We start from the raw sequence: 12,063 nt of genomic DNA on the forward strand, positions 1-12,063 counted from the left end.
GCGTGCCAGCAGGGACAAGGAAACGCCACAGCACTGCTCAGCGAGCGTGAGCCTGGCTGGAGGGCCTGCATTTCCAGTGGTGCTTGTCTTTTAAAATCAGTTATCCCACATTGTCACCGTCTTCTCAACTCCTTACCTCCCATCTCTTTTATTATGGTGTGAACTCTTTGTAGGAGGGAGAGAAACATGTAGAAGACCATTACTACCACGACAACTCTTCCAAGCCCTTATCACGCCCAGCCCAAGCCACAGAACTGACTGTTCTGTACACAGCTTCGGTCCTGGTTTTAGGGGAAAAAAACACCCAAGGGTTTCAAAAAATGCAGACCTGTAACTTGAGTACACAGAAATTTTCCAAGGCTCTGAATCAGTACTGCTATCCTGTAAATGGAAAAAATAAGGCTTCCTTAATGCAGAAAACTTCTATGCAATGACATTCGATACATATGTATTTGTAACAACCTTTTGGAGTTTGGCACGTACATCATTATTTGAGTACTAACAGACTGTCGTGCAGACACAGAGCATGTTATCTATAGCTCTATTGCTGATTTAATAGTATGACACTGATTCTCTTGTAAAGCAGTTGCAAATATGCCAGCTCTTGGCTATAGCTTTAAAACAGGGCCCTGTAAACACACACAGGAGCACAGGCAGCCTATCAGCCACGCCGTGCCTTTGAGAAGTGCAAGATGGTGACATATGGTAAAGGCAGCTCTGCCTACAGGCAGCCCCACAGCCTGCTGACTTCAGGGTGCTGAGCTACCCAGACCCACAAGGAGAGCACCAGTGAGCACCGAAGGTGAGCCCAGACACCCACAGGGCACATGCTCCTTGACCTTGTGTCAGTGGCCACCTCCTTGGTGTGATCAGCACAGTGCAAGTGGGACTGGCTGCTTTCCTGCCAGCTCCCCCAATTAGTTGTCATCAGTCAGAATTGCACTTACCTCAGGGAAAATGAAGCAGGCAGGTATCTGAAGAGTTGACATGGGAAATAAAGCAGCCTTGTAAAGCATGTTTATCCTACCTGAACTCCTTTGCAGCCCTGTGAAAATCATATGCACGCACAAGAGTCCTTCCCCTCCAGGCAGCTTTAACTTGCATTAGCAGTAGTTAATCAGCAGTTCATGACTGACCTTGGCTGCATTACAAGGGAGGTATTTGCACAGGAGTGGAAAGATTTTAAACAATTTATCCAGCGAGTTGGATGCAAACAGTTTTTCCTTTGAACACCACACATGCAAGTCCTTAGGCCAGTTCTTGGTTAATAACAGATTTATCATGAAAAGAAACTCCTGTGTTTCTTTGATGATTTTCTGCTTAACGGAAACTCAGGGTTCAAGCAGAGAAATACTGCAGAGAAGCGAGTTGCTTCTAAAGGAAGACATTCACATGAGATCATTTTTATTAAAGAGTAGAAATCTAAATGTACTTCCCCAGCACTGAGTTGGGTGACTAAGTGTTAACAGTAAAAATTGTTAGTTTTTAAATCTTTACAAGTGAGACACCCACTATCTGGACATTCTCAGAAATCTCTACAATTCTTGCTGCCTCTCCTAGAGAAGCTACCGTCTGCAAGGTAGGAGGCAGGCACACAAAGATCTGGAGATCTGTGTACTTTCAGCATAGCTTTAATTTAATAATTAAAAAAGTGGAGATCTTGCTGCTATTTCATTCTTTAATAGGGAGCATTAGCACAAACTACAAGTATGTAATTTTGGCATCTTACCTAAAGGCAGCAAAGGACAGGTGACTTGCTGGTCCATTTACACAGTTCCTGCTGGCTTCAGTGAAAGTTTTTCCATATTTAATAAAGTGCAACTTGCGAGCTTTGGAACTGAAAAGCTCACAGGGATGCGGTGAAATGAAGTCCTAGCTCATCAAGCACCAAGAAAAGCAGATTTTGTGCAGCAACCTGAAATGGGAACCAGGGAAACAAGAACCACTGCCTCCCTAACCTCAGAGCAACACGGCCACAAACCCAACGTGGTCCATTTCAAAGCTCCACACCACCACTGTCCGTGCCAGCCACACTCAGCACTCCTGGCTCTCTTCCCGTATCTCTGCACAGCTCCAAGGCGGGACTTCCTGGTTCAATGGCTTTGCTGCTGCAGTAGTCTCCTCCTAAAGAGCACACAAACCTTCACAGAAACCTTTATGGTTGCAGGCTGCATTTACCAAATAACAAAAGAACAACAACAAGAAGGGATTTAAATCGAGGCACAGATGCGTTACAACAGCTGTTTATTACTACAGTGAAATATTAAAATAATAACACCAACTTCATGGAAACAACAAAAGTGCAAATGTAATTTGGTATTAAATAGGAAAAGAATGCCTTAAAATGGACATTTTGAGCCTATTAACACTTCTTGGAAAAAAAAAATAGCAGCTGAACACTTTAATCTTTGGTCTAATTATTAACCAGCAAAAAATAGTTGTACCAAAAACGTCCACTGCAGACAGACATGTAAAATTTACATTACTCTGTAGATTCAAATTAAAAGAGGAGGAATGTTTCTGAAACATTTAGTCAGATAAGAAATTATGCCCTTGCAAAATACATAGGATTTTTCAATATAAAAAGAAGTCACACGTATGCATTCTGGTAAATAAACTTATTCTTTTACAAATGCAACTCCTCAGTGTTCAATAAAAACGACTTCATTTGCACAAAATCTCTGTAAAATTAGCTTGCAGATAAAGAGAACCAAGAGCCTACTTTAGTGCTAAGTCACATGCTCTTTCTTCTGCATTTTCGTTTCAGCTTACACACACACAGAGGATGCCACGCTGAACTTACAGCACAGTTCTGACCCTAATGCACAGCACATACATGCTGAGAACGCTGCTGTGTGAGTGCAGCACTGCTTCTGGGAGGAGGGATTCCCGCAGGTCAGTTCCATGCACTCCTCCTTGCAGACAGGGCTCTGCAGGAGCACCAAGACACTACAGCCACTACTACAGCTGCTGTGGTTCTAACAGATCCCAATTTCCGTCAGCTCCTTCTGCCAATCGTATTCATGAATGTCTGCCCTACATTAAATAAAAAATATATACTTAATGTCTCAGGTGCATAACAGAGCTGCAAGTTGGTCCAACAGCATGCACGTGGTGTTTTGGGAAAGCCTGCCCAAACCAAGGCTAAAGCAAATATCTTCTGCCACCAGTCATCATAAACTCAAAATTCCTCACTGAGCAAGAACTTACACTGAGTATCAGCCTATGTGGCTTAAAAAAGTGAGTTTTTGCCTAACTGTTCAGCTGAGATGGATTCAACCTGTTTGGAAATACAGCCAAAACAACACCCAGTTAAATCGCTTTTCCCTTGTTCCAGGTCTACCTCACTTTCAGATCTCCTCCAGCCTCATCCTCACATCCTTCAGCTCAGTGCATCTTCGTTGACAGCTTGCCACTATTCTCACTCATCCCTCAGCCCAACTTCCATTGCCTAAACCACTCCTACTCTCTACCATCTCCCCTTGCCAAGAATTGCCTGAACGCAACCATCTTTTCTTTCACCTACACCTCCACAACAAAGTTCTCACCCTTACAACCTTCCACCAGTACAGAACACACACCAAGCATGCATCCCTCTCACAGAAGGGATTACTTTTCTGAGAGAGGGCTGCACGGTGATGAGAACAAACCATCAGCCAGCTGGAGTGGCTGAGATGCCAGAATAAAGAGCTGGAGTGTTTCTGTTGGGTGTGCAGGCAGCCACAATGCCCTGGATTGCTCATCCAGTCCTTGAAGATCCAATGGTGTTGACCACAGCCCTGCGTTCATTTCAAACACCAAATAACACAAGTCTGCAAAAATAGTACATATGGTCTGCTACAAAAAGACAACCAAGGTAGCTTACTTAGCCTTAAATACCATGTGCAAAGAACATTTGATCAATACTACCTTTAAATACACTGTTCTTATTTGTAGAAAGAAGCACGGTGCTTCAGATATAAAAATAACCCAACTTGTGGGTATGACCTTGTCTATAATTACCTGAAAATAAGACTGCAAGAGCAGTTAAAAAAATAGAGACAGAAGCAGGCAAACATCTGCCTGGGGAGTGTTTCCATTTAGAAAAATAGATTTGTATAAAGCTTTGTAGATCTTACAAATGTTTTGTGCTTTGTTGCATAGAGCTGTGAATAAAGCATACCAGTATGTACATCAGGGAGGAGTGTCTTAGTAATTTCAAGTCATCCTGAAGCACCCCAGGGGTTACATTTCATAATTTATAATCCATTTCAGAGTGCTCACCTAGGATGCAGAGTGGTGGTAATGAAGCACGTGTTCAACCTCTTGAGCATCAATAATTCAGTAACTCGATATTTTAACTTAAAGGTTTAGAACTCTACATTTGCTGACACCCTGGGAGACATGAGGGTCCCATACCGGCTGCAGTACAGCTCTACACATCATCTCATCCCAGAGACATGGACACCAGGCAGAGGCTCACCGCCCGAGCTCTCCTTCAAGCTGAACCTCACAACCAAGACCAAGGGAGAAGCATAACAAACAGCTCAATGCTGCCTGTTCAGCCCTGTGAGAACTTTGGGAAGTACTCTCACGCACTCTTTCCATAAGGAGTGGAAATTACCTCGCTGATGCTTACATTAACAATACATCAGAAGCCACAGCTGCTTCACCGTACCATGAATAAGTGCTAAACCATTTTCGAGTACCCTGAAATATTTTACTTCCTCCTCCCCACAGTAAGATAATTTGCTCAGAACTAGAAAAATCCCATCAGGTCATTTGGTCAAAACAGTGCCACAAGCAGAGAAATGGTGGCAGCTCCAGAAGCCACCTAACTGCTCCTGGAAAGCACAGGGACGCAGCAGGCAGAACACATCAGTGAGACGTGGACTGGTTGAAGCCTGTTCCAAACCTAACTGAAAGTTTGTGTTGTTGTTGTCCTTGTGTCAGAGCACGTTCTGAGAAAATCATATGCAACGTATCTCAAAAACAAGAACCCAGAGTATTTCTGTAAAAAGAAGGTTTTCCTGAGGATGACTCAAACATCATCCCTTTAATAAAATACTAATATCTTCTCCACAGTGAGTATTTAGTGCAGCCAATTATCCTAAAATTAAGGCCTTTGTGAAAATAAAGTGCTATTTGTTTCTTTTTCTCTGTATTTCAATCCTTCAGCATAACCTTCATTTAAAACAGAAATGCACAAGTAGATTCTTCATGCTATCATCAGAAGTTTCACTTCTCCCCCTAGTTCTGCTTTAAGATGCTTATTACATTTCCATTCAGCACGATGTTTTACATCACACACGAAATTTAAACCATGTCACTGAGCATTTCAGACTGCGACCAACACCTATGCTCAAATGCTCATCTCATTTTAAGAGCACCTCGACACAGTAAGAGGTTTTGTTTGTGCTCACGGGATTTTTAAATCCCAAATGGATTTTGTACCCCAAAAATCACATCTCAGAAAAGGTCAGTTTTGCCACTGGGACAAGTTAAGATAGATTTCCAGAACTGTCAGTTTGAACCAACCAAAAGTAATGCTTTCCTACTACGGCACTACTGCAGAAATTTTGTAATTCTCTCATGAACAACCCACCACAAAGACATTAAAAATAAAAGCTATCGCCATTTCTTTAAGTCTCAGCCTTCGGTTTCCCAGTTTTCTCAGGTCGGGGGTAAAACCACAGAACGTCCCAGCGGGTCCCACCGCGGGCAGCCGGGCGCACGGCGATCCCTCACTCCGCGGGCAGCTCCTGCCGCGCCTCGGCGCCGTGCCGGCACGCAACCGGCTGCAGGCACCGGGCTCTGCCGTACGTCCTGATGAGGTGCGGCGCCTGGCTCCAGGTATACAGCAGCTGGAAGGCGGCCAGGTCCAGCGTGGGCCCATCGAAGGCGGCCAGCAAGTTGACCGGGGCGGCTTCCTTGAGGAACCTGGGCAGCGCCACGGCCTCGGGGAGGCTGGCGTTGCCCAGGAAGAAATGCATCAGCGTCTGCTTGCGCAGGCAGTCCCTGAGGTACATCACCAGGTCCTCCAGGCGCTCCACCAGGAACCGCTCGTCCCAGGCCTCCAGGGGCCCGTGCAGCATCAGCGAGAAGAGGGCCGTCTTCAGCACGTAGGAGGAGAGCACCCGGCCCCACTGCGAGCAGAAGGGCTCCTCCAGGCTCTGCCCGCGAAGGTCCCGCAGGCCCTTGAGGAGCTGCAGGCACTTCAGGTGGCAGGACGAGGCCGGGGCCTGCTCCTTCAGCCAGGCCAGCAGCCGCTGCTCGTGCCGCGAGGCGTTGAGGCCCCACAGCGCTTCGTGGGCCGGGCCGGCCGGCGGCACGTCGGGGGGCAGCGCCGTGAGGTAGAGCGCGTCGCCCAGCGGGATGGCGGGGATGAGGCGCACGGCCATGGAGATGTGGCAGCAGACGTAGTCGGAGCAGGGCCGGATGTGCAGCGTGGGCGGGAGGCCGGGGCAGGCGGCCAGGCTGATGCGGCAGCGCTCCTGCAGCCGGTAGCGCACGGAGCCCAGGCAGCGCTGCAGGTGGCCCTGGAACCAGCGCAGCACCAGCGCCGAGGAGAGCAGGCGGCGGCCCCGCGGCTCCGCGCAAAAGCCCTCCACGAAGGGCCGGTAGCGGCGCGGCCAGCCGGCCCCCGCGGGCGCCCGCAGACCGCAGACGAAGGCTCCGCTCGGCGCGGCGCGGCCCGGCTCGGGCTGCAGGCGCGGCGGCAGGCGCAGCGGCACCAGGACGTCGAAGCAGTCGGGGCTGCGCACCTTGTGCTGCTCGTAGGCGCTGCCGACGCGCACGAAGTCCCCGCGCAGGCTGAGGGCCGTCAGGCCGGGCTGCAGCCCCTGCGCCTTGGCGGCGCGCACCAGCTCGGCCACCACGCGCCCGACGTGCGCCTTGCTGTGCCCCAGCACGTGGGGCGAGAGCCGCAGCCGCCGCGCGTGGAAGCCCTCCAGGGCGCCGCGCCGCACCGCCGAGGGCCCCCAGTCCCCGCCGGGCCTCGGGCCGCCTCCCGCCGCGCCGCAGCAGCGGGCCAGCAGGCAGCCCAGCAGCAGCAGCGCCGAGCCCTTCAGCAGCGGCACCGAGCCCGCCTCCGCCGCGCCCTCCTCTTCCTCGCCCTCCGCCGCCGCCGCGCGGCCCCCCAGGGCCTGGCAGAGGCAGAGCAGCGCGGTGCACGCGCAGGTCAGCAGCGGCCAGAAGGCGCGCGGCTCCGGCACGCGGGCGGCCATGGCGCGGCGGGGGTTCGGTCCATGCCGGCCTCCCCCGTCGCCGCCGCCGGTCCTCTCCTCCGCCCCGGCCTCCCCCAGCGCCGCCTCCTGTCCGAGGGCGAGGGGCCCGCGTCCGTCAGCCCGCCGCCGCGAGGCTCCCCTCTCTCCTTCCTCTTCCGAGGGAAGCGGCGCCGCGTCAGCCGCAGTGAGCTCAGAGGAAATGCCACGGGCCCGGCCGCGCCGCCAGTGCCGGGCGTTGTCCTGCCGGGGGCGGCCGGCAGCGAGCGGAGCGGGGCGGGGAGGGCGCCGCCCAACGCCTCCCGCCGGGCCTCGGAGCCGCCGGCGCGGGTCGCCTCGCGGGGATCGACGTTCCCGCACCCTGACGGCCAAGGAACGGTCCGGACCCGAAAAAGTTCCTTGTGTGCCGCGTGGGGCCCTCTTCCGTATGACAGCTGCCCCGGTGCCACCCCGCTGCCGTCGCGACGCCGTCGCTGCACGGGGGAGCGCGGAGCCTCGAGCTGCGGCCACCCCGATGGTGCTCCGTGGCAGCACCGCACAGACATGTCTGCTGCGGCCTTTCGTACGGCCATTAGCTCTGGTTTCAGGCAGCAGAACGTCCTGCAAGCTGAGTTTCTGTGATAAATAGAAGTTGGCAATCCTGATGTCAGTGCAGATGGGAGCCCTGACCTTGGCCCTTCTCTGTTCAGTACATATTTACTAGACTTAGAAGCTGTTTACTGAAGCTGAAGGAGTATCTCTGTAAGCATTGTGTCCTGGTTTCAGTAAAAGTGGTGGAATCAGTGCTGAGTAACTGCAGCACAGCTGCATCTGCACAGCGCTGCCAGAAGCCCCATGAAGGCAAAGGAGCAGTGCTTGAAGGCAGGAGATTGAACCCAGTGAACTGAGAATGCAATTGCAGCTGGAGAAAGGAGTTAAAAGAAGGAGCTAAGCACAAGAGACGAGGCTGGGCGAATGTTTGTTTTTGTGATTTCTCTTCATATGAAACAAACCATTACTTCAAGTGCATCAAGCTGTGCTTTGCAGAAAGCAGTCAGCTGAGCAGCCACAATGCTGCCCCCAGAGCAGTCAAAGCAGGTAACCAAGGCCAAGCAAAGTGAATTACTTCAAAAGCAACCAAAGCAAAAATGTTTAGAAAGCACATCTGTGCTGGTATGAAACCATCCTTTAAGATGCTATATTGAAAAACACCGCTGAACTATATCAACCTATTGGCCCATAGCTTCAATTCTTACTAGCTTCTGCTTCTTTACACCCCCAAGCCAGCACATTTCACACGTCTTCAGGTCTTGCTGTCGGCACACCAGCTTTGGATCCGGCCTGTACTCTTTCCTCACACAAGGCTGATGTGATGAGCCGCACACTGTGCTTTGCAGACACACAGCCACATCTGCAGGAGGCGACAGAGCTGTGCTGAGGCCTGGAGCTCCACAGCATGGCCAGTATCACAGCAGGACCTGCACACGGGGAAAGCTGCAGTCCCCCACAGCCATGAGGTCCTCTGGCTGGAGGAAATCCAGACGTCACCTGAGCTAGTGGGACATGAGCCAGGGTTGTCTGACAGCAGCGTTTCAGCAGCCACTTCAGGGGAGCACAAGCTGGGGCTCAGCGCACACCTGTGTCTCCAAGGCAGTGATGTGGCAGGCTCACTCAAGATGCCACGTAGCAGGTTGTACTCAATAACCACGATTCCAAAATCAGGACCAGAGTTAGCTTGCAATTTTGATTTTTATCTCCATGGTTTAAATTACCAGCCTGTCCTCTCTCACCTTTCAGCCAGCAGCAAGGCAAGAACTGTGGAGCCTGGGCTGGTGAAGGATGGCCAGTGGCCTCTCTGCAGAACCTAGCTGCTTCAGCACACTCTGAACACAGGCCAGCTCTCTGGACAAAACACTGAATATGTCAGATGTTGGAGACAACATCTCCAACAACAGGGACAAGCAACCGCCCAGTTTTGCTGTCAAGACCTTACTTGGAAATTGCCATTTAAAGAGTAACTGCATCTCCCCAATCCCCCAGGCTAACAGCATTTCTGGCTGCTGTACCAGAAATAAAGGGGTCAAACACAAAACTACTTCCACTTACCGAATAGCAAGAAGTGTCATTTCTCATTACCCATCGTTCCAGTCCTACCAAAATTACTCCACTGGGATTGTCTGCTTTGCAATGGAAGCAGCTCATCCATGTTATTACATCCTATCAACAGTCTGCATTTTACAGCTCATCACAGAGGAAAATAAACAAACCATGTTATCTTGTCTGGAGTACAAGCTCCTCTTGTTTCAGGTAGCAAGAACAGATTGGACCTGGGAACAAGGAGCAGTGGTAGTCTGCCCCTCCGCTTGGCCTCCCAATGCTGTGTGGGAGATGGACCCCATGTAATGCACTCACTTCTGAGGTGGCTGTCAGATACATTTTCTGCCTCTCCCAAAGAAGTAACAGCACATTTATTTGGATTAAGATAAATATGCTTGCAAGAAAGTTATAATGTTGATGCTCCTTTTTCTTTTTTCCCCCTTAAGCAATAATGTTTTTCCTTCTGTATAAAAATAAAGAATAAAAGGGTTTTTTTTTTAGTACAATTGCATGCTCCAGAAAAATAACAGGTTGTACACGAATAACCGTGACCTCAAGATCATAGCCAGAGAGAATGTACAACACTGATTTTTACTACCATTGTTTAAATCACCCATTGTTTAAATAAATATTATCTAAGCACTTGCTTCAGAATGCCTCATATCCAGGATATCCTGTTCAGTAAATAAGGAATGGTGTTATATTTAATCACATACAACACTGAGCTAAAAATGGACATCCCAGTACATATCATTCATGTGATATTTCCAGAAGAGGTTTGTGGAGGCAAAAAGACATGTTGGGTACGTAGCATCCATTTTCCACAGCGAGCGGTATTTCATACAGCTGTGTAGCTGAGATGTCAGTGCTACAGCACTGTCTGAGGTGTGAGAAAAGCAGTCCACACAAGGAGCTCACTATCCTAGGAGGGAGAAGCAGCAGCACACACAGTGTCAGTCTGGTGCTTTCACCACCTACCTGAGACAGAAGTCCCTGAGCAACCCAGGCCTCCAGGGCATGTGCGTGGATATCGAGGAGTTTGGGTGTGTAGGACTGTTGTTACATGTCCTCTCTTAAGGTATTTTCTGTTTATTAAATGGGATGTTCTCACCACCTCCACCTGCCTGCACAGCAGCTATCAGCAGGGTGGAACACCTCTGAACCAGATAGCCTGCAGGCAGACTCAGCTTCTCTCAACCACATATAACCCAATACAGGATTTCCTTCCTGTAGAAGGATGGCTTCCTGAATAATTCTTACAACCAACCTCTTGTCCAAGTTGGTCTTTACTATAGCCAGAAATACACTGGCTCTGTGCTGGTGAAAAGCACAAGCACTGGTGGGCTCACCTCCAGGTTAGCAGGTTTCGTTTAGAGCTCTCATGGACTTGTTTGGAGTAGAAACTCATGAGCATTTATACTTGCCCATTACACTGTCAGTCAGGAAGCAACATCTTTATGTTTCCAAATAAAGACAAATAAAACAGGAACAAAAAAACCACATATATACGTGCATTAAGATATGCTTGCACACTGAGCTCTGCCCAACAAGCTGTGAACCCTCCAAGGAGCTGAAGCTGCTGCTGCTGGGGACACAGCATCAATATGTGTGTGCTGAAAGGTAAATTTAATCACTGACTGAGATGGTTTAGCTTAATTAATGGTACTCCACTTAAACTTGTATTTGCTTCTGTCTGAGATGCACCATAACTTAGAAAACTAATGAAAACTGATGGCGTAGCTGATTTCTAATTTGCTGGTTAAAGCAGAGTCTTTTAAATGAGGATTATAATGGTTTCATTAGGCCAGTTTGGGGCTGTTGTGCCATTTGATCAATTTTAAAATCAATTTAGCAAGATTGGAACATTTTAAACTGATCTAGATTTTTATTGCCTGTTTGCTAGAAAAAAGAAGACATAGGAAAAAGAATGTAACACAAGTTTCACATTCTTATGTGTTGCTGAAGTTATTAGAGCACATTTTTCCCCTTGCTTCCCAAGAGGGCTTGTCTCACGCTCCTCCTCCAACTAATTCCACAACCAATTTGGTTGAAATTCAAAAAAGCAGAGACCCAAAGTGTTACTGTGTGTTTTCATGCAAGGAAGTTCCCGTTGGTGTCCCCAGACCAGCCCTGCCCTGCTGGCTCTCTCTGCTCAGAAGCACAAAGGCCAGAGACTTGCCAGACACTCAGAGCATCACCTGTTCTTTTCCACATTCAAAACCACAACTTCTTATAAAGCAGGTTGAAATTTCTTTCACTTTCACTGCTGCATGCATAAACCCCTTCCACTAGGATTTATGAATTTATCCTCACAAAAAGCCTGGTGTTAAAGAGCAAAAACATCTCCTCAGTGATCACGATAACCTTGACTGCCATCAAACAAACTCGCTTCTGTTTCGCAAACACCTAGTGCAAAGGAGTCACACTGCAAGTAGGGCAGAAAAGGCAGATGTTCTGCCCAAACAGCACGCATTCTGTAAGGCTGGAACATGGAGGTAGCTTGAGGAAGCCTGGTCCTAACCCCCTATCTCATCCTGTCAAGCAGCACAGCGCCTGGCACAGGAGACGTCTGCACGTGTAGTTATTTACAAAGGTATTGCAGTGTCAGAGCCCAAAACCCTGCCTGCAAAGCCAGAGCTGGTCTCTCCCCAGCATCCCTCCACACCAATTTCTCAGGCTGTGCCCTTTAACTAAGATTAAATGTTCCCAGATCAATAAAAAGCAACACAATTACCTTATTAGAAATACAGCAAGTGCAGCATATTCCCAGTTTTGTTTGAGGCCA

General features: G+C 49.2%; 1 protein-coding gene across 1 annotated transcript; it reads right to left on the reverse strand.

The window, feature by feature from the left end:
* Window positions 1–2,227: 2,227 nt before the first annotated feature.
* Window positions 2,228–7,619, reverse strand: ITPRIPL2 (ITPRIP like 2). The gene has a single exon (XM_019620611.2). It carries the CDS (start codon window positions 7,203–7,205, stop codon window positions 5,724–5,726), a length of 1,482 nt encoding a protein of 493 aa, XP_019476156.2. The 5' UTR covers window positions 7,206–7,619; the 3' UTR covers window positions 2,228–5,723.
* Between the last annotated feature and the right edge of the window lie 4,444 nt (window positions 7,620–12,063).

This window comes from Meleagris gallopavo, chromosome 16 (genome assembly GCF_905368555.1).
Source record: "Meleagris gallopavo chromosome 16, MGAL_WU_HG_1.1, whole genome shotgun sequence".
In the NCBI taxonomy this organism is placed as follows: domain Eukaryota; kingdom Metazoa; phylum Chordata; class Aves; order Galliformes; family Phasianidae; genus Meleagris; species Meleagris gallopavo.